Raw genomic sequence first — 23,685 nt, 5'->3', positions numbered from 1 at the left:
CTAATTGCTTTTTGCTGATGATGTGAAACTTTGAAGAGAGATACGTAACCATAAGGATATACTAGCACTTCAGGAGGATCTGACTTGACTTCGAAGTTGGGCAGACGACAACGGACTTACCTTCAACACTTCAAAGTGCAAAGTAGTCCATCTGCGACATGTTGCAGACTATAGTTACAACTTAGGAAACTCCTCTCTAGAAGTATCCCAAGCCGAAAAAGATTTAAAAGTGTTGGTACCCTACGACTTGAAGTCTTATGCCAACTGTAACGAAAACGCCTTTTGAGCAAACCTTGCACTGGTAACATTGAAGCGCATTTTTGGCCAGTTTGACGGTAGAACCTTCCACATAATCTTCAACAGTTTTATTTATCCCCATTTAGAGTACGGAAACATAGTATTTCCTCCCTCCCTCCCTCCCTCCCTCCAAAAGGATAAGGACACTCTGGAACGTATCCAACGTCGAGCCACGAAATCAGTCCGGGGACTCAAATTCAAACCTTATGAAGAGCGCCTACAATCACTTAACCTTTAACCATGGGATTATAGAAGTCTGAGAGGTGACTTGCTTATGGCATACAGTATCCTTAACACTTCCGGTCATCCTCTTGAACATCTCCTTAAGCTTAGTCATAACACTAACCTAAGAGGTGACACCCAGAAACTGGAGACCCAACATAGCAGAACAGACTGCAGACACAACTTCTACTCCGTAAGAGTTGTCAAATGCTGGAATTCGCTGCCGACTGAGCTTGTTCAAGCGACTTCCCAGGAGTCCTTTGAGTCCTTTGACTTATTCTTAAGGTCTAAGGATAACATATTATTTTGATTTACCAAATTCTTTTTTTTTGTCTATTATCGTTCATATACCTAGGTTCTTGCCTGGAGGTATTGGTGATCCACTGCTACCAGACATGGAAGCCCGTTAAGCGAAAGCTTCTTCTATTCCGTCCTCAACCATTCGAACCATTTGAACCAAAAAAAACAGGCTAGATTGCATACGAAATTCCGACGCCGTAACAGCGGTCAAGTTTGAAGCCGACTGTTCTGTGAAGGGGTTTAAGAATCATCAACAGACTGATCTGAACGAAAAACCTTAGTCTCTTAAAATGTCTGTACGAAAACGTAGAAAATACTTCTTATTCATCAACACTAATTTTTTGAGTTAGTACCTTCTTGGAGATGTCGGGAAATCATCTTTTATAGATAAAGTAGCATACTGATTGCAAGCTTTCTATGGTTTCTTCAACAATTCCAAACCATTTGGCTGGGCTTTAAAAATGGATTTAGGATAGTGTGTTGCCGGCTATTTTAAATTTGGAAGTTAGAGCGCGATAACCTGAACAGCACGCCGTGTCATAGCAACTACTTAGATCTGTCTAAACTTAAACGATGGCTCTTCACATTCCAAAGGCTCCGGGCTTCATGTCGATGCTCAAGGAGGGCGCTAGGGTAATTTTTCAATATCCTAACAGATTTTCGTTAAGTACTTTGAAGGCTTAGAGGAGTCAGTATATCGAAATATTGAAGCATGCCTGGCACTCTCCAAGTCCATCCGATCAACATTTGGGCCTTCAGGACAGAACAAGATTGTTATCAATCATGTTGGCCGGTTGTTCGTGACTAATGATGCAGCTACGATCCTCAAGGAACTTGAAGTTGCACATCCCGCAGCTAAAATACTTGTTATGGCTTCTCAACAACAAGAACAAGAAGCTGGTGATGGAACTAATGTTGTATTTCAGCTTGCCGGAGCGCTCCTCGAGCAGGCTCGAGACCTTTTGAGAATGGTACGTTCTATTCATAGTTAGTTACTCAGTCAGGGTCTCTCAGTCGCTCAAGTCACCAGTGGATTCGAAATGGGATGTAAAAAGGCCTTGGAAATCTTGAATGGTAATAACGGCTTAACGGTTTAGTTTCTAATTATAGAACTCGTGGTGGAGGACTTGTCTGATATACGGTGTTATAAGAGTGTTCTACGTGTTATAAAGACAGCTGTTATGAGTAAACAAGTTGGTCTTGCTGACTTCTTATCCAAACTTATCACAAAAGCATGCAGTAAGTATGAAATTGATGTAGGCTATTTTCTTAGTCGAAACTTTGCCACAAAAATCATATTTCAACGTTGATAATATACGTGTTTTAAAGATCTTGGTAAGTCGATTGACTTTTATTCTTTTCTGTTTCTTCCTAAATTTTTTGAGTTAGTAGTCACTAAGATGCTTAGATGGTGCAAGTTACGGCTGCATAGTGCGCCTGAAAAGTTTCTTTTCACCAGTCATGAGTCGTAGCTAGAAGTGCAGTTTCATTTGTTTCTAAACAATCTGAAGTCTTGACAGGTTCTGCACATAACGATATAATGGTGTGGTTCGTATGTATTATTAGTGAGTACTGCTGAATTTCGCTAAAAATGTAGTTGACAAATCAACGCACCTTTTCTGTGTCCTACTTTAAACGTCTCCATATTCTCACTGATTTTCTCGTACGTGTTCATGTTGTCTGTGATTTTACAAACGCAACTTCAGATACTGGTTTTTAAGTAATTTGCGGATGACAGCAAAAGTCATCACTTTCAGTCACCAGTATCCGTCCAGGATGTCGAGTTATTGGTATCCACTTATTAACAGTTAGTGCAGCAATAGTTTCGCTTATTCTAGGGAAAGCAATATCACTTGTAATTAAAAGTTATCATACCAGCTATTGCTGTCATGCTTTTCAGAACTAGTTAAGATTCAGACATCTAAATGGAATGACTAACTTACTGTCTCCCGTTATCTGTTGTGACATAAGTAAAGCCCTTGACCAGTAAGGATATGTAATTAAGTGGCGTGTCTGGTGTCTCAGTCTTAGCAAGCATGTGGCATCGTGAAATTTAATTTACCTCAAACTCCTAGGCTAAGTCTCTCCACGAATCGTAATACTGACGCACTACCTGTACCATTTGTTTTCCATACTCAGACTCCATATGTTTGTGCGATCACTAATTAAACTCACATGACGATAGTCAAGGAATTCCAAACTTCTTGGTTATATTTAATGCGTCAGTTTTCAATGTGCTAAGTAGTCATCTGGGTTTTTTATTAGTGTTGGATTATCTTTCTACCACTGAAAACTAATCTATCCAGAGCGGACGTAAACTTTTGAACATAACATCAACCTATCCACATCTAACCTTCAATTCATTGGATAGAACTGTTCTCTAAGATTGTCGAGGAATGTAAGTTTATTGTAGTGTCTGTACACATTCAGACAACAAGAGCTACCATCTTACCAATTCCGATTCAATAGTGAGGCTGGACATTGTCACCAATCTCATCATTTCTTTTTAATTTTTGCAGCAATAGCATTCTAGAAACAGTTTCGATGAAAGTCGGTGGTAGTAGTGTGAATCTTTTACCTAGAGAGAGACTTTTCGATATTAAGTATACGGATGTTTTACTTTGTATTGAGGCGTATACTCACTTGATCAGTTGGGAGGCTGTGATACTGTCCAGGTGCCCAAACTGAAGCAGGTGGTTTTCTTAGGGGACCACACCCGGAGCCTTTGACCTAAAGGTCTGATCCACAAGGCAGTAGAGCATCGTGAGCAGATGCAGTCTCATGGTAGCCGGTGAGCAACGCTTGATTCATATTCCATTTGTTCCTTCAGGATACTGGAGCCCCATTGGTTTGGAATCAGGGTTTTCCAACTCCCCTAGGTGGACTTTCCGTGCCCACCAACCCGGTTAAATTGCCAGGCATTCGCTTTTCGTCCTCTCAATTTCGTAAACAACACCCGTGGCACGAGAAGGCAGTGAGTAGGACTTCACCGGCAGGGGCTATATACGTGTGGCCGTGTGAGAGCATTTCGGGAGGGAGAGCAGACTCTCCCCACTTTCGGCCGTACCAGGGCATTCGGGAATTAGTGTCCGTAAGCATGGCGTGTACTCTGCACCCTCTAAATGCAAAGTTCTCCCTCGGGAATGCCAAGAGCTTGTTCTTGCGTTTTCTCTTTGCGGTGAGGCGTTAGAAGTCGAAAAGTTCGAGTATCTGAGTAGTTGTGAATATTGAGAGTGGTTTAACTGATATAAATAATCTAGGTAGTGAAAGCCGAGGCGGTTTATTCTGATCTAGGCAATCGTTGATGCCTTCGTGAATGACTGTAAAGGTTCATGTTCGTCACATATCAATGAGAATGTTTCTGTCTTATGCTAGTAAAATCTGACTTCTAAACGAAGAATGCTCAATCATCTCCGGTGACAACATTACGTCAGTTATACCCATTGTAGGACCTCGCACATATACACTAGTCCGATTTGCCGTACTACACTGGTGGATAAAATTATCAAGAGTAACCCCGTAGTGGTAGAAGTAGTGAGAATGTTAAACAATATAATTCATTGGGAAAATAAGAGCTCATGGAATTAACGATTAAGAAAAGCCAGAAATGTAGTCTGAGTAATGAAACAGAGTAAATGTACCTGTGCCATCGCGAACTATTCTGAACAATGTCACTCAGTCTTAAACCACTGGTTACAATAATCGCGCGGACCCCAACCAGGTAGTTCGCGCTTAATCTACATTGATCAGTCTGATTGTCAAAGTCTTCATGAACCGATGCAACGTTTTGATCTGGCTACCTATAGCTTCCTTTCACACAGCTCCTACACTAAGGAATATCGCTTACAGGTGATCTCACCTGCTGATAAAGGTATGAGGGTAATTATAACTTCCGGGCTAAGCATACTGTAAAAGAATACTTCCAAGGGAACTGAAAAGTAAGTCAGATTAGTAATAATCTTAGCCACCTCAGGGCGTGACCACAAAGCTCATGGGATGACTGTTTGTGATGTGTCAACATTTTTGTGAGTAGCTTCAGAAAAGTCCCTTTCTTTTTTCTCCACCATGTTATCTGTTTGTGTGGCACACTATTTTCACTCTTCATCTGTACCAAAATCCAATGCATTAAATAAACATTTAGCAACACTCAGCGTGACTAATTTATGTCCATGATTTCGAATAGTCAAGTCTGTACTTCACTGTCTAAAATAATTGAACCTAGATATAGTCCATACCTAACGAGACAGTTAAGTTACACAAGTGATGAGTCTTGCTAATTGAACGCTATACTCGGATCCTAAGCTGGTCTCGTAACCCCCTAAGCTAGATCTACACAGCGACTCAAACACAAAAGAAAAGGCACAAAATATGCGGGAAGCAATTTACTCCAAAGGTTCATTTATGTACAGAAAATATGGGGTTTTTATAGTATTTTAAAGTCCTTGGGTTTTCCTGAAAATTCTAGAATACCACTATACATAGTAGCAATGTAGTAATCAGCCAATCAGAACCTCTACATGTGACATGTCATTTTCGCGATGTTTCTAGCAATACTTCTAGTCAAACGCTGATTGGATAAAATGCTTCTTAATGTTTCCTGAGATTGTCATGTCTATCGCAAAAAATTTTCAGGATCATCCCAACAACAAGCATATCTTTAATTATTGTTTTTCAATAAACTAAAACATTGGGAAAAGATAATCCCACATATCCAAGTTTAAGAACAGACCGATTTTGTACTAATGACTTCGGGTGACGGTCGAAATCTTTCACCCCTCTATCTCAAATTCGAGCATCCCTTCCTACATACATTTCCACTGTCTTTAAATCATATTCCTAAGGTTTGACCGTACCCTTTTTGTCATTGACACTACATTAGTTTGATCCCTTGTTACTTACATCATAGTCCTAATCAGGTATTCCAACTCGCGGCAATACACATCTGTAGGAAGCTCTATTTTAATGTCTATCAGTCTTATGATATCTCTAGCTCGGTTTGAAATAAATAAAAAATGCTGTTCCGAATACCTATTGCACAGTCTTCAGTGTCGACATAGATTAGTCTTATTTCTTGAATATCCATGAGTTTTAATATCTTCATCTTAGATCGGTCAACGTCAAGCATTCATCGCAATCGCTCCAAATAATTCACGTGTGAATTAAAACACTAGCCAGTCCTATCATTATTATTGAAAGATTGTCTATCAGTCACGTTCCTAATGGGTCTGCTCGCCTATGAGTAGTTTGGAGAATCGAGATGAAAGTGTACATGAAGTCATCCAACAATGTTGCCCTAATTCTCAAAATAATTTCTAACAACCACTTTTTATCTCGAATGTTACATAAAACTAATATGAGTCCGGATTTGTAAATTAATATTTCCAGATTGTTGTATGTGGAGGGTTTTTTCAGTAAATGCTCTTGCCACTAATTCCTCATTCTCACATGTGTGAAATAGTTGATATAATTTGGCATAACTCCAGACTTCCTATTAAATCAATCTCAGCGAGTATGATTTATACGTGTTGGTCGCAAATGCCAACGATTACAAAGTTTCTTACACTGTTTTGCCTTAATTGTCACATTTTAGTTCCACTATAATACTTCAATAAATATTGTGTTGTTCTGATACTAAATATACTGCACCTCAAATGCTCGGCTTTATTATTTGAAATAAATCTTTTATTGTTACTGTATTTCAGTTGATGTAACCTTATCTAAATTACCTATTTTATCAAACAACTTCATAGGGTGCTGGTGTCAATCAGTCGAAAATGATTAAAGGTATGGTATTTCGACGGGAAACCGAAGGAGAGGTCAAGGAGGTTTTCAATGGAAAAGTTGCAATTTTCTCCTGTCCCCTTGATGCCCTTCAAACAGAAACAAAAGGAACAGTTTTACTTACATCTGCGGATGAACTCACAAAATTTAGTAAAGGAGAGGAGGACTTGATGGAAAAAGTAAATTCTTGAGTGTGTTTACTTGAATTCGTTTTTAGTATCTGCTTACTCAAAGTATTAGTTATAATTAAGATATGAAAAGTATATTACTTAGTCTAATAGCTATTATTATTTAATGTCTCACTGATTCAAACCATATTATTTATTACCAACAAGACAAATTACTTCATGTGAGTCCTCTGAATGTGGGTTTTCACTTAACTAGTCTACAACAAAATTTTTAAGTTTCTCTTGCAAAATCAGAATACTGTATACCAAATAAGTTACTTATTCTGAGCTGTCTTTCAACTGCAAACAAAAAAGCATACATTTTGTTAGTGGGATATAGATTGGATTAAGCATGTTTTATGCATGACGGTGTTACTGCGCTCTGATTGGTTAATTTTGAACCGATCAGCCCGGGCATATTATTGCAGAAAAATCTATAAGCTTCTTATGCATATACTATAAATATATGAACGATATTTAAACTATTGATTGCTGATTGCGGATTGCTGTTCACTTATCATTATTATTTGAATACAATTTGATTCCTGTTCAACGTGTTCTGATTTGGGGTCTTGTCGAGTGTCATCGTATAAGAATACTAAGCAATAGGAATCGCTGGGTCGTTTATATAGTAAAAATACAATTATAACATTGGCGACGGGGAAAAAGGAAAATTCATTCAAAATGCCTATATCAGATGACCAGCTCAGCCGAATACTACAGCAACAGCAAGCACAACTTGACGCACAAATGCGCCTGTTAGAGACTCTGACGCAACAGCTTAACATACACTACTCGAGTTCACATGCTACTACAAGTACTTCTTCTTGTGATGCAGTTGCCAGCAGCATCCCAGAATTCTATTATGACCCCGAATGTGGCAATATATTTCTCACGTGGTTCAAGCGTTGGGAAGACACATTTAGAATAGAGTTCTGTAATCAAGACGACGCATGGAAGACTCGACTGTTGATGCGCAAGTTGGGAAGTCATGAACATGCACGCTATGCTGATCATATATTACCAAAGCTACCTCGAGAGCTCAGTTTCGAGGAGACAGTATCTCAGCTGTCAGAAATATTCGGTGAATCTTCCTCATTGTTTAGTATTCGCTACCAGTGTCTTAATTTGGTGAAACGAGAAGCCGATGAATATGGTGTTCTAGCAGACATCGTCAACAGAGATTGTGAAAAGTTCAAGTTACGCTCGTTGACAGATCAATTTAAATGCCTTATATTCATCAAAGCTCTCCAGTCACCACAAGATGCTGAGATTAGAACCAGACTTCTAACTCGTTTGGATCAAGATCCTAACATCACACTCAGAACGTTAACAGATGAGTGTAAGCGGCTACAGAACATCAGACACGACAATCAGTTGATTGAACAGGTAAATCCTAATTTAACCTGCAGTAGTGTCAATGCTATTACGAGGTTAAAAGTTCAGAAACCGAAAACAAGTGGTAGCAAACCAACGACTGCATGTTGGTTATGTGGTGATTGGCATTATGTACGATTCTGCCCATTCAAGAAACATAAATGTCAGATGTGTAACAAACGTGGGCATAAAGAAGGTCATTGTCCTCCAAATCGTACGTCCCAGCCTAAGCAGAAGCACAAACGTCCTCGACACATAAAGTCAGCCGAATCTAAATCACTTTCTCTGGTAGCAGCCTTTCAAACAGACTATGACATTCGGAGAAAGTATGTTACGATCCAGATTAATGGTATAGCGGTTCGTCTTCAAATTGACACAGCATCCGATATTACTCTAGTGTCTAGAGAGACTTATAACTTGCTGGGAAAACCGCCAATGAAGCCATCCAAGAAAACGGCTAAAAACGTATCTGGAGGTGTACTGAAGCTAGTTGGTGAATTACAATGTGAATTTTCCTTCAATGGAAATAGCTGTAAAGGAGTATGCTATCTAACAGAACGACCAAACCTTGATCTACTTGGTCTAGATATGTTAGAAAAGCTTGGAATAATGCATATACCCATCAACAGCGTGTGTAACGTGTCGTGTCCATCATTAGACACCACTTCATATGCAAAAAAGACAGGTAAAAAGGTTCCAGAAATACGGAGTGTAGCAGCAGCGGCAATTCGAAACACTCCAGTGTTGTCAGGTGAAGTCAGAAAAGACTTTTCAGCATTTTGTCAGCAGAACGGAATCAGGCACATCCGAACACCTTCATTCCATCCGCAATCGAATGGCCAGGTAGAACGTTTTGTTGGTACGTTCAAAAATGCTCTAAAAAAAATCAAGAGGGGAGGGGGACACCGAAGAGATCTTAGAGAGGTTCTTGTTTATCTACCGTTCGACACCGAACCCTCAGACAACAAATGGAGTCTCCCCAGCAGAAGCGTTACTTGGCAGAAAAATACGTACACATTTTGACAGCATTCGTCCGACTCCAGCTCTTAAGCCGCAACGAAACGTGATGATGGAGAAACAGTACAATAGTCATCATGGGGCACAAAAACGATTGTTCAGTGTGGGTCAAAAGGTACTTGCTATGGACTATCGAGGAAAACATCCTACATGGATAGCTGGTCGGATCGTGCATAAGAAAGGAAATGTGGTTTACGAGGTGTCCGTTGGTTCAGAAATCTGGGTGCGTCATGCTAACCAACTGAAATCAACCTCGATTTCCAACAACGAAACTCAGCATAGATTACCTCTTGATGTTCTGCTAGACACCTTTGAGATCAAAACACCTGAAACAGACAGGACAGTCAAGGTGCAAACGAAGGATGATACAACGTCCTTATTACCTAGAAGGTGGACTAACCGGAAGCGCAAACCAGTAAAGCGGTTGCAGTTGGACCCTAACACCAGATCCTACGAATCTGCTCAAGGGGGAGGTGTTAGTGGGATATAGATTGGACTAAGCATGTTTTATGCATGACGGTGTTACTGCGCGCTGATTGGTTAATTTTGAACCGATCAGCCCGGGCATATTATTGCAGAAAAATCTATAAGCTTCTTATGCATATACTATAAATATATGAACGATATTTAAACTATTGATTGCTGATTGCGGATTGCTGTTCACTTATCATTATTATTTGAATACAATTTGATTCCTGTTCAACGTGTTCTGATTTGGGGTCTTGTCGAGTGTCATCGTATAAGAATACTAAGCAATAGGAATCGCTGGGTCGTTTATATAGTAAAAATACAATTATAACACTTTTACTATTCCGTTATAGGATTCTGTTTTATTTACATCTTCATAACTTCCACATCTTATTAACATTATAAACTGTAGATACTGTCGCAACCTATAACTCTTATGATTTGTAATTTACTCACTTGTCACTTATACTATTTTTTCAGCACATGCGTTCTCTTTCGGATGCTGGAGTGAAAGTTATCGTTAGTGGAGGCAAAGTTGGTGAATTGGCACTGCATTACGCCAACAAATTGAATATGATGGTAGTAAAGCTCAGTAGCAAGTTCGATGTTCGACGTCTGTGTCAAGCAACTGGCGCATCAGCTCTTCCTCAATTAGTAACCCCCACTCCTGAGGAACTTGGGACCATTAGTCATGTTTATTCGGACGAAATAGCTGACGCAAGTGTAGTTATTTTTGAACAAGGTTAGTTCGCTGAGATACCATTCCACCTGATTTTTAAAAAGTTCTAATTACAACGGTTACAGATAAAAATTTCTGTTTCTGATTTATAACAGACACACACGAAGGAACTGTTGTCACATTATTGATTCGTGGAAGTACGGAAAACATAATGGATGATGTTGAACGTGCTATTGATGATGGTGTCAACACATTCAAGTGCCTTACACGTAGTCCTAAATTGGTTGCAGGTGCCGGAGCAACAGAAATAGAGCTGGCTCGCCGTCTCTTATCGTATGCTGGTACAGTTCCTGGTCTTGAACAGTATGCCATCAGAGAATTTGCCCGGGCTTTTGAGGTTGCTGTAAAAGTACTTGCCGAAAACTCTGGACAGAAGGTTTGTGAACTTAAATATATTTGCCTAATTTTTACCACAAGTCTATATAAAGCTGGGTCACAATGACTGCTTTGTAATTTTATCGGGCACATCAAAAACTGTACTTTGTGTATAAAGGAACTCTATTTTCATACGATAGTAATTGCCAGTGTGTTGAACCAGTCTGTAAACATTGTAACAAGACAGCCATTTGTAATGAGAGTGCTGTTACTTATTCATGCACGAAACAGCTTTCCAGTACTTCCATGTTTTCAATAATTGTCCAATTTAGATCGGTTCATAATATTAGTAACCTTCTACAATCTCGAAAACCTCATGCTTACTTACTCCTGTTACCCCTCATGGAGGAACATAGGCCGCACACCAGCACTCTCCGTCCAACCCTGTCCTGGGCAATCCTTTCCAAGTCACATTCATCCTTTTCATATCTGCTTCTATTTCCCGGCGTAATGTGTTCTTTGGCCTTCCTCTTTTCCGCTTCCCTTCCGGATTCCAAGTTAAGGATTTCCTCTTGATGCAGTTTGGTGATTTCCACAATGTATGTCCGATCCACTTCCAACATCTTTTCCTAATTTCCTCTTCAGCTGGAACCTGCTGGTTTGTCCTCTCCCATAAAACGCTGTTGCTGTTAGTATCCGGCCAGTGAATGTTGAGTATTTTGCGTAGACAACTGTTTATAAAAACTTGTACCTTCTTGACGATGGATGTAGTAGTTCTCCACGTTTCAGCTCCATACAGTAGGACTGGCTATCTTGACAGTTGTTTTGAGTTCCATGTGTTCTTCAATTGTAGAAATGCTGCCCTTGCTTTGCCAATCCTCGCTTTTACATCTGCATCCGATCCTTTTTGTTTATCAACGACGCTTCCCAGGTACGTGAATGTTTCCACCTCTTTCAGAGTTTCACCATCAAGTGTGATTGGGTTGGTGTTCTCCGTGTTGTATTTGAGAATCTTGCTTTTTCCTTTGTGTATGTTGAAGCCTATTGACGCAGAGGCTGCTGCTACATTAGTTGTCTTCGTCTGTATTTGTTCATGCGTATGAGATAGGAGGGCTAAGTGATCTGCGATGTCCAAATCTTCTAATTGACTCTGAGATGTCCATTGTATTCCCTGTTTCCCCTCAGATGTCGAAGTCTTCATAATCCAGTCAATCACCGGAAGATAGAGGGAGAGTAGACAGCCTTGTCTGACTCCGGTCCTTACTGGAAATGCATCTGTCAGCTGTCCTTCATGCACGACTTTGCACTGAAGCCAATGTATGAGTTTTGAATAATGTTGACAATCTTTCCAGGAACATCATAATGTCGAAGAAGTTTCCATAATGTTCTCCTGTCCACGCTGTCAAACGCCTTCTCATAGTCAATGAAGTTGACGTATAGTGATGAGTTCCACTCAACTGATTGTTCGACGATGATCAGTAGTGTCGCTATTCGGTCTGTGCACGACCGATCTTTACGGAATCCAGCCAGTTGATCTTGAAGTCGAGTATCTACTGCGTCTTTCATCTGGTTCAGCAACACTATTGAAAACGATTCCTGGTGCTGATAGTAGTATGATGCCCCGTAGTTCTCACATTTGCTCAGATCTCCTTTCTTTGGTATCTTGATGAGGTATCCTTCTTCCCAGTCCGTTGGCACTTGTTCTTCCTCCTAAATCTTCTTGAATAGAAGGTGAAGCATGTTTGCAGTTACTTCAATCTCTGACTTCAGTGCTTCAACTGTTATATTGTCAGGTCCTGCCGCTTTCCCACTCTTGATTTGTCTGATGGCCATCTTGACTTCTTCGATCGTTGGTGGAGTGACATCTATAGAAAGGTCAGTGTGTGCTGCTTCGATGCCCGATGGATCCAATGGAGCTGGCCTGTTCAGCGGTTCCTCGAAGTATTCTGTCCATCTTTTCCTCTGTTCTTGAATCTCAGTGATTGTCTTTCGTTCTTTGTCCTTAACTGGTCTCTCCGGTTTACCATATCTCCCTGCCAGTTTCAACGTTGTATCATATAGTTGTTTGATATTTCCTTCTCTTGCAGCTTTTTCCGCCGTCACTGCTAGTTTTCCCATGTATTTCGGCTTGTCGGCTTTAATGCTCTTCTTCACTTCCTTGTTTTCTTGTGCCTTGACTTTCTGTGTTCGTGTTCGACGATTGTTAATTGCTGTCTTCTCGTTCTTCCTTTCTTGAATCTTGTCCAGCGTTCCCATAGAGATCCATTCCTTATGATGATGCTTCTTGCGGCCGAGAACCTCCTGACACGAAGTTAATGCTTCTTTGACCCCTTTCCAGTGGTCCACCATTGTAGTTTCTTATTCTTTCAGTGGATCCTGTAACAATCGGGACCTGTTGTTGAGAGTTATCTTGAATTAGTTAAGTTTGTGAGTATCTCGAAGGAAGGCTATATTGAACCTTTGTAATGCTGTTTCTTTAGTTTTCCAGTGCTTCTTTAGCTTCAGTTTCATCTTGGCCACAATCAGGCGGTGGTGATCTAAAAATATGTCAGCTCCTCTCCTTGTTCTCATATCTTCCATTGTCCTTCTGAATTTTTTGTTGATACAAATATGATCTATCTTATTCTTTGTGGTGTAGTCCGGCGAGATCCATGTAGCTTTGTGTATGTTTGTGTGGAAATATTGTGCCGCCCATAATCAATTTGTTGAATGCACATAGATTTGTGAATCTCTCCCCATTTTCATTTCTCCTAGTCCATGTCGTCCCATTATATCTTCATATCCTGTGTTGTCCACTCCGACTTTAGCATTTAGATCTCCCATCAAAATAGTGTGGTCTTTTCTTGAACACTTAGCTATGATCATTGCAGCCTCTCATAGAACTGATCTTTATTGTCGTCGTTTCTATCATTGGTGGGTGCATAACATTGGATAACATTCATTGTGACCCCCTCCTTTGTTTTGAATGATGCTTTGATAATTCTGGATCCATGAGTTTCCCATCCTACAAGTGTTCTTCGTGCTTCTCTGAACAGCATTAGAGCAACTCCGTGAGTGTGTGGAGCATTTTCCCCTTCGTGACTGGTGTACAGCAGCAACTCTCCCGTGCCTAGCCTTTGTTGTCCAACTTGTGTACAATAGGTTTCGCCGATTCCGAGTACTGCCAAGTTGTATCTCCTCATTTCCATTACTGTTTGACTGGTCTTCCCTATCTCCCACATTGTCCGGACGTTCCATGTACCTATGAAATGTGTTGCTCTGGTTGTTAGAAGGGGTATCGGCCTTGTGACTTCCGAAAAATCTCGGCTTTCATCCTCAGGCGTCATAATTCTTTCTTCAACTCGGAGGACAGAGTTTAAATGGTTTGAATTATTTTTTCTGGTTAGCGTTTTTTAGCGAGTTAGTTTTTTTGCGGGATGGAGTCACTAACCCCATGCACAACCCTCCTCCTTTACCCGGGCTTGGGACCGGCGGTAACTCTAGAAGAGCTACCGGCGGAGTTGACCTCATGCTGGCAAAGAATAATTAATTTCTTTTCACCTATCTTCTTTTTATAAGATCACTGAAATAGTCGCTGTTTTGTACGCTAAACATGAATCTGGTCAAATACATACTGGTTTAGTCACTCAACCAAATGGTGAAGTATCTGTGAACGATTCTGTCAAGTTCGAGGTTTTGGATCTCCATCTTTTAAAACATTGGGCTATTCGACTTGCAACAAATGCTGCGAATACTATACTGCGTGTCGATCAGGTAAGCATTTTAAAATAAATTGTCTTATATAGGTATGTTCGTTTAAATATATTAATCTAGTAAATATTAACTCGATTGATAGTAAATACATTTACAAATGCTTCGATGCCTTTATTTAAAGAATCTATTCTCTTACAAAACGTAGTTTTTGTTCCGTTTAATATTTGTCCCTTTGAGTTTAGAATAGAGATTTGACTCATTATTATTTGTAATTGTAAAAATAAGTTCTAAGCAAATTATAAAAAATTAATGTCAAATTTACGAGTTTTGGTCGCTAGAAATGTGTTCATATCTAATTAGTTATATTTCTTTTGATATACGAATTCATTTTTTATCTTTATTCGAATTTCACACCACTGCTATATTTATATCGGAAATATTTCAGTAACCACGTACACAGTTGGATTATCCCTTAAGCAGTACATTTCATGCTTCTGTTATACCATCGTTTTCAATGTATAGGATGGACCGTCCATCATTTATATATCCCTCTTCGATTATTCTTGCGGGTAGTGTGGTACATTCTGTAATGGTTATTAGACCACTGAGACACTATTAGTTGACGTATATCTGATTTTAGATTTCCAAAAGATTATTCTCTCTCTCTTCATGCCTGTTTTCTAACTCACTTGTTGTTTCGGAAAACTTTTCAGATTATTATGGCACGCCCAGCTGGTGGACCGAAACCTCGTCAACCAGGAGCTATGGATGAAGACTAATAAAAAACACAATAAGCCCATTGATAACAATAATAGGTTTCTAACTGCATTTTTGTGGTTGGCTTCTCGATTGTTTCATTGTGATGTATATTTCGAATAAATTACTGTGAAAAATCTGCACTTTTTTCCTGGTTTTCAGCCATGTTCATTACCTGGCTTCATCCTAAAGTTTGATTGTTTGAATACTTAAATAAACATATTACGATGTTTCGTATTACATATGCGGAAATTAAGTTAAAAATAAGTTACGGAGCAAAGAAATAATATCGGCAGTGTGATGAATATGTGTAACGGAGGGTCTCGTTTAGAAGGATCGTTTGTAACATGGGATTTTTATGAGCAGAGATGTATAGTGGCTAGCAGTGATGTTCAGGGCATGCACTTCGTCCTATTTGGGACTTATCAGCTGGATGTGCCTGTGTCCCAGAGTTGGTGTTCAATCCGGGACTCAAACCCAGTACCGTTCTCTTCGAATGCCATCGCGTCCAAATACGTGTATTTCACCTTAACAACACGAAAACCTTTATGAGCACAACGAGTTGTCTTACAAGCTCCTGTCTTTACTGCACTTTTTATAAGCAAATAGTTCGTTGCGAAAAGTGGTTGTATCCACCCTTGTCCAAGTGGTCAGATTTTGGCTTTACCGATTACGCTTACGTAGCCGAATTTTTTGTATACAAATAGTATCAAAAACAGCTTGACGGCTGGTGTTTGATAATTGTCCCAGAATCATCAGTCCATTTGTTTTGTTTTCCATGTTATGACTACATTAAAAAAAGGTTGTACATTTGTGTTATAACGTATGGCTTCGTAATATATATGAATGTGCAATTGGAGAGGTAGTGGATTTTGTTGATCAGACGCAAATGATACTTGAAATCGTACGAGCAGTCTTGGGTGCAATCCGGTCCTTCCTATCTGCCTAGCCCAGCCCGTTAAGTCCAGAACACAAATACAGCCTCGGCAATATGAATCATTATTTACAAACATACTGGGTTTTTATACAACCAAAGTAATCAATAAACTGATTATAACTCAAGAATCGTATGATAATAAATCAAAGATCAAAATAAAGCTAATGATAAGAGAAACACGAATATGAATAGTTTAGTTACGTAATAATTGTACAATAGGAAATAGGCATATTACATTGGTCGATAAATAATCCTTAGAGTTACCATTCATAATTCACCAGGGGATATAACACCTCCCCTTTTTGAGAAATCCGGATTTTAAATTTCTCGAATTCCTCCTCCCCCACGAAACTATTTTTATGAATGGTTTGAGATACGTTCATTATGATATTGAAGAATTATTAAGTTCATAGTTATCTGATCACAGATTACTGATATTTGGGAATCAATGCTGTGATTAAATGGTCATTAGTGCTCATCAAACTAACATTTTCCAAGATTATTCGGTGAGCCCCTCTCACAGTAGTGTGAGTTATATGTTTAATTAAAGTTGTTGATATGCTAGTAAACGATGCCTTGCAAACAATTGCCATTTGTAAATCTTCATCTTTATGTATCCCATATACTTCGGTTCTTTCTTGTTTAAAGATTCAAACTGACGCTGTTGTGTTGGGAATCACATTACTAATTTTGTTAATCTTCTGTCCCATACATGTACGCAGACCATAACTCAAATTTTGATGACAGTTCTTATCAAGGACATGAAGCTGTTGATTCTGCAGACGATTCGGATGAAGCAGTCGATCCTGAATTTATTAATCTTTTAGAAGATATTGAAGGTAATGAACATGAGAACATCGATCTGTACTCTGTATTGGGTGTTGACAAAAGTGCATCGGCAGCTGATCTGCGCATGGCATACAAACGTCTTTCTCTGTTGTTCCATCCGGATAAGCATTCTATCTCTACACCAGAAGATAATGAGAAAATTACTTCAAGTGCATCTGATGCGGTGGCTGCATTCGGTCAGATTGCTTCAGCTTATGCGATTTTAAGCAATCCTGAACAACGTGCTATTTATGATAGTTTTGGTTATAAAGGTTAGTTAACTGGATTTTGTGCCGATTTTATTTTGACCGATGAAACGAATGATTAAAAATCAAAGAATTCACTATACTACCTTAGCATACGTTGTTTAAGATATTCGTCCCCCTTACATATATGTTGACAGGTTTTTAACCGTCATTCATAATGTGTAAATTACCAGGATAATTTTCTCAGTAAGATCGATATTTATGGTGTGTAAATGATACAAGATTAATCTAGGTTCCCAGTTGTTCCAAAACTCAAATATATACATATCTTTTAGAATCTTAAGGATCTGAGAAATTTAATCTGATGAAGTTATTTTGGATATGTAAATTGCTCAACTTTTATGCCTAGTCTTTTGTTGATATTCAGCCATATTTCTGACTTTCAAAAAGGTGGGTTATTCGCACAACGATAGTCTTAGCTTAGTATCTCAGTACTTTTCGATTGCTGTGATTAGAAATTTCTCTGTGTATTTGATGATATTTCACCATGAGAAATTGTATTTAATGTCCAAGTTTATTAATGCAAGCTAATCATAATTAAAATAGAACGCAGGACATGTGTCACCCCAAGTCGTCCCATAGCAGCACACCACGAAAAAATTATCAAGACAAATATCGAAGTAGAATTGAAAATCGTACACAGTATTCTTAATCATTTCTATTTACCAATAGCTCCCTATTTTATCATGTTGATGCCAAAGTATCTATTTCTTTTAGCCAGAATGAACTCACATCCGTAGATATTTTCCCAAAGGTTTAGTTGTTTTCTGTGTAAAAAAAATTCACAACACGCAAGTTTTCCAATTATTATTGCAAAAAATTTACCTTCAGTCATGCCCAAAATATGGATTTCTTAATCTCCTATTGTATTATCTTCTTAACAATATTATCCATATCTCTATTCAGACCTCAGTCTGATGTACCGCTGTATTTTCCTCAGTCTTTCATCAAGAATTATCGAAAGTTTTCAACATTTTCTAGGTGTTTTTCCTTCCTCTTAGTCATTAATTGTTATGGACTATGTGAATCGAAACGCTACAATCAACTAATTTAACAACACTTTCTAGGGTTGCAAATGCAAGGGTGGCAAATAACGAGTTCTCAAAAATCAGCACCTGAACTTCGTCTGGAATATCTTCTTTTGAAAGAAAAAGCTCGAGTTTCAAAGCAACTTCAATGACACAACCAACCCTCAGAATTTTCTCTTGGCTTAGATTTAACGGATGTTTTGATTCGTTATTTGAAGGTTAGTTAGTATCATAGACATTGGATTGGTCCCAGAAATGTTTCAATCCTTTGCTGATTATGTTAAAACTGCTTAGGATAAATGTGTAGAACATATGACTTTATTCACTTATCTGTGAGAATTCGTGAAGCATGTTGTGAAAGTCAGGAGGATTGTGTAGACGTCAAATTTTTATTCATAGATACTTTTAGGTCATTTCTCGTGTATGTTGATACTGCTAAGTTACTAGTGTCAAGGCTAAACGTATTGTAATGAATAAATGTGCTAAATCAGTCGAGAGTACTGTAAATCTTCATTAACTGAAATTGTTGAGACACGTATTATCTACACCTAAACACCACCTTGTAGGATTTAATTTGTCCTACATATATACTGCTAGAACTGTAAACGCGATACTGGCGATCCTAGAGTCTATGTGAAAGCTATAGTCAGAACAAGGACAACTTGGCTTTAACTTTATCTGTTTCTAAACATAAAAACAATTAGATTTGTACAGTAGTTAAAGAATTACAGTCATTAAGTGAAACGCACAAACATACCGACCAGTATTGCGTGTCTTATCGAAATGAATAAATTTTATGAGTCACATTAATATAATAGGATAATAATGTCTTTCAATTGGTAGGTCACATGCAACAGGGATAGTTTACAGACACATTAAACCAGATTAACGTAGCGGAAGCTTAAGCATGGTTTTGATAGGTTAGTTATGGATATAACTAACAACCTACCTCAACGCACAATGTTTGCTGAGATTGGAAGAAAGTTCTAGACTTCAGCTTAACTAAGAGATGACATCATTTCACAAAATTATTGACTATTGGACTTAACTGTATCAGTAGATCCGGATTACCTGGTTTGAATCCATGAGATAACTAGAATCAGTTGTTAGGCTGTGTTGCCTGGAATCGACCACAGTTGTGCAGATGCAAGTAAGATCAATTATTTAGTTCAAAGATGATTTTTTTTGTATAACATGCACTTGTATGTGGGTAGACGTAGATAATTGTATAATTCGTGTTCTGATCCACCAACTTCACTTGTATTTTTGTATATGGTGTGGTGTTGAACGGGTTCGATATGAGTCCTTTTACAAATTTTGCAGTTTGATTAGATTCTTGGTCCAGCACAGTAAGATTTAGTAACACATTAAGTAGTTTGGTTACTTGTTTTTCTTTACTGCTGAGAAGGCATTTTTGAATATTTTTACTGTGGACTTGATTTTTTTCAATGTGATATACATTACTATTGTTGGTCTGATTCGTAGATTTTCGAGTTCTGTTAAATTATTAAATCTTTTTGCATAGCACGGATTAAGATTTCACTAATGGTTATCGCTAACTTTTAAATCCAGTTCTGTATTAATATAAATGAAAAATTGTCTTTTATCCAAACAAAAACATATAAACGTTAGTTGTTTCTATTTAGAATCTTCAAGTTCAACGTGAACAGTATCATTTAAACCATTCATCCTAACTATCTATCGTACTTCAGAAATTCTGTAAATCATGTGAAGTGATGTTCATCACTAGATAACTCATAACTATAATGCTTGGTGTAAAGCTGATTTACCTTATTGGTTATTTATTGTTGTAGGAGCCACCAGAAGATCGTTCATTGATTCCAATTCCATCAATTTATGAGCTTTCTGTTGCTCAATCTATCAATGCTGGTATCAGCATAAAAAACTCAGTAAGTTTAGCTGGTCAGGTGACAGCCCACAACGGAGTAGGAATAGGGACATTTCTTGCTATATGGCGGCATCACTGCTCCAGAAAGTCAATTTTCGGCCCAACTACAATCGATACTGAGGTGAGATGATAATTCGTTACTGAATAAACATTTTTATATCCTATTGGTTGTATAAACTATAAATTTTCATATGGTTTACATTTACTACTTCAACTGTTCAAAAATTTACATTTTTGTTTTTCTCACAGTTTTCTTACGGTCGTGCTGGTCGTGGATTGAGTACTGGTATACGAGCAAGGCGAAATTTCGGACAGCGTTTCCATGGTAGTTTAGGCTTATCTCTAGCTAGTTTATATGAAAGATCTCCCAAGTCGAGTATAAATCTAATCCCTGGTATTTCTGCTGGTGTAAATATCCAGTTGTTATCTCATGTACATGCACACTTGGAGTTACGTTGTCTCATGAACCCAGGTATATCGAGTGAATTGTTCTTTGCTTCTGCTGACGGTGAGTATAATGCACGGATTTCAAGTAAACTTAACGCATCTGGTTATGCAAGCCTTTCCCTGATACTGGAAAAGTCCGTCTCATGGACTTGGTTGAATCCACCTCGAGGATCTGGTGTAATTGATAAGGAAAATGTTCCTCAACCTGATTGTGAATGGGCTGATTCTGATAATTGTGATTTGGAACAACAGCGACGCAGTAAAGGCAATATATCATGCACCATCGGTGTTAACACAACAGACATTGGTGAATTCACTCTAGGTGCACAATGTCAAATTTCCGCTCATTCTAGAATCTCTGGTCAGATTCGTCTAAGCATTCAAAAAGGTGTAACTGTTAAACTTAGTCTTTTACGAGGTACCCAAACATATTCTTTTCCTTTCATTTTATCTGATCGCCCTGACAGAGTTGCTCTGGGTTACGGTTTGATTTTCCCTATACTTGCATTTTCGGCTATTCGCATGTTGGTCTATGAACCTTATCTATCTCGTCAGTTAAAACTTGCACAAAAGTCCCGAAGAGCTAAGCTACGCGAAGAACTGGCCAGAAAACGTCGTGAAGCCTTGTCCACTCAAGAACTCATGAGGAGAGCTGCATCACGAAGTAAACGAAATGAAATGTCCATTTCTGGTCTTGTCATCGATCAAGCAATATATGGTTGTCTTTCACCGACCTCTGATCCCACTACTTTATCTGATGTTGGTGGTCCGCTTGCATTTGATGTGACTATACCCCTTCAGGCTATGATAGAAAAAAGTCACTTACGCTTACCACCTGGTCGATGGTGTGATATTCAAGGTTTCTATGACCCCTGTGTTGGTCTGTTAGAAAATCCACGTCAACTTCATCTGTCATATACTTTCCATAATTCCTCTCACGAGGTCACTGTCAATGAAAATCAAGGTCTAGCTATCCCAATGTCCAAGCATAAAGTTGAAATTCCTTAATTCCTGTAAAATATCTCCGAGTTGTCTTTCAAATTAGTTAACATATTATGTTCGCCGTGCAACATTTCGTAGAAACCTTGAAGTATTTCACTGTTGCACATTGTTGTCATTACTCTATTTTAATCCTACCGTTTTTTCATTTTGTTTGGAAATTGAGCTCAACACTGTCTATTAGAACCTTGCACTCTTAAAATGAAAGCATTTAATCCCAGTGATTACCTCTGTTGATTTTGTTTGTAGATAAAATAATTTTATTCTGAATATATTTTCACAATTCATTGTAATGAAATTGGACATCTGTTGATTTTGATTTATGTTTTATGCCAGGTAGCTGTACAGTTATTAAAGAATGTTCATAGATGAAAACATTTAATCTTGTTCATTATTTCTTAAATTTACTTCATGAATTGCTATGTTTGTTTCAAAGTGGAAACTAGTCAAAAATAACCTAGTGATAGTATACTCTGTGTTCTCTAACAAAATGTCTCTAAGGGCCGAAGGACTCTCTCAAAAGTCCTGTAGCATACTTATTGGCTCTTTTTATACAAATCATGATCAATTTCATTTTTAAATTGTGGGAGAGGGGCAAATGTATCATAATAGTCGTAGTAGAATCGAGATATACACTCACTGTATAAATAGAGCTCAGTAAAAATGAGACGCGAAGGAATATGTGTCAAAAATGAAGTATCCAAATGTGCTAAACAGTTCCGATGTTTAGTAGTTCAGTTAAATAATCTGATCACAAGCAGAACTTTGTGGAATACAAAATAATTAGCCAACTTGGACAATGCAGTGTGACATAGTCTTTTCATCTTATTGTTTAAAAAATACATCGACATTCGTTATTTTTGAATAAATTTAATCAGTTATATTGATTATGGGCGATATAAACTACGAGGTGGAAACAAGGATGTTCCTTTCTTTTTAAAACTTGGCACCATAGCTTTATAACCGAAATTGATCAAAAAAACCTGACACAAATTCTAAAGTGGTACATTGTTCTTTTGTCAGTATAAGTTCTCTCTGTAGGTGGATATACGTCGCAACTTATCTATTACACATAACAACATAGTCACAGTGTTCAATATTTCCGTGTAGCCTCGTTGAAATCAAACTATACAATCAATCCCATGCGTAGAACTCAAGTCATTTGACCAGAAAGCTGACATTTCAGTGTTCATGCTGAATGTTTTATTATGGTTTTTATTTCTATATGTCCTACAACTGGAACATAAGATTTAGTTCACTACAAGATGTAAGCTTCACCCAGCAGAAGGTTTATTTTGCGTGCAGTCTAATGATTCTGCAATGAGGGACCTTATCCACTCTTCTGCCCAGGTCTTCGGACTTTGCAGCAGTAGTGGGGCTGACGTTTATCTTCAAGGTTTTGAAACTCCTCGTTTTCACATTATGATGATTTTCTGCAGTTCGCTTCCGTAGTTTGCAAGATGTAGGTCTAGTGAAATGTAACTGAGCCCTAGACAAATCATCCGGCAATTGGGTCGAAAAACGTCGTCCATCCCTGTCGAGGTCGAAGACAGCCGACGCATGTCGATGGCATCGAGTCTTGATTGACTATGATCACCACCACAATGAGATTACGCGCCCAAAAACGACTTGGTCCCTTTGCTGTTGTAACGTCCATTGTGTCATATGGTCTTTAAAGCAGCCATAGTACCTTGATATGGCAAATGGTAATCCTCGTTAGCTGTTGACTGCGAGTTGCGACTTCGGAGTTAGCTGTTTTTCACCTCGGTGAGACTATAGTTTATGAACGACTTTTGAGAGACGCTAGAATGACTTTGAGAGTATCCACATAATAGTTAGGACCAAATTAGGGTCATAAACCTGCGTAGGGAGTTCGAATTACGATTTACAGTTCATGGTTAATGTTAGGAATTAAACTTGGGGTTTTCATCATGAACTCATATCAGCTAAAATGCCAAAACTCTATTTATCCACATTGGTGAATTCATTTTGCGCCAAAATTAAAGACCTGGTTGGTTCGTCTACAAATCATAGACTCGCGGTCACACCATTTCCGTCTAACTCGAGTAGGCACTTGATCATCCGACATAAATCATCTACGTTTTTGGTGAACTACACAGTTATCAGGCACATAATTAG

At 38.5% G+C, this 23,685-nt stretch overlaps 2 protein-coding genes across 3 annotated transcripts; both read left to right on the top strand.

The window, feature by feature from the left end:
- Positions 1-1,319: 1,319 nt before the first annotated feature.
- On the top strand, positions 1,320-15,277 carry Smp_046090.1 (putative chaperonin containing t-complex protein 1, theta subunit, tcpq; the record flags this gene model as incomplete). 2 transcript variants are annotated; one of them, XM_018789590.1, is made up of 10 exons in its annotated part: positions 1,393-1,452; positions 1,488-1,790; positions 1,824-1,893; positions 1,930-2,058; positions 2,093-2,154; positions 6,570-6,779; positions 10,110-10,371; positions 10,464-10,744; positions 14,242-14,436; positions 15,090-15,277. In XM_018789590.1, the coding sequence occupies 10 exons, from the start codon at positions 1,393-1,395 to the stop codon at positions 15,153-15,155; spliced, it is 1,638 nt and encodes a 545-aa protein (XP_018655017.1). In that variant the 3' UTR covers positions 15,156-15,277. The 2 variants fall into 2 exon arrangements, with proteins under 2 accessions (XP_018655018.1, XP_018655017.1); XM_018789591.1 differs by lacking the exons at positions 14,242-14,436; positions 15,090-15,277 and having other exon boundaries at positions 1,320-1,452; positions 10,464-11,115.
- A 1,504-nt stretch (positions 15,278-16,781) lies between these two features.
- On the top strand, positions 16,782-21,555 carry Smp_146900 (putative dnaj (hsp40) homolog, subfamily C, member; the record flags this gene model as incomplete). Its single annotated transcript, XM_018789589.1, has 4 exons — positions 16,782-17,169; positions 18,360-18,409; positions 20,006-20,221; positions 20,350-21,555. 4 exons carry the CDS (start codon positions 16,782-16,784, stop codon positions 21,553-21,555), a joined length of 1,860 nt encoding a protein of 619 aa, XP_018655016.1.
- Positions 21,556-23,685: the final 2,130 nt, after the last annotated feature.

The sequence above is a fragment of the Schistosoma mansoni genome, chromosome W, assembly GCF_000237925.1.
Source record: "Schistosoma mansoni strain Puerto Rico chromosome W, complete genome".
In the NCBI taxonomy this organism is placed as follows: domain Eukaryota; kingdom Metazoa; phylum Platyhelminthes; class Trematoda; order Strigeidida; family Schistosomatidae; genus Schistosoma; species Schistosoma mansoni.
This window is presented reverse-complemented; position numbering and strand designations above follow the sequence as displayed.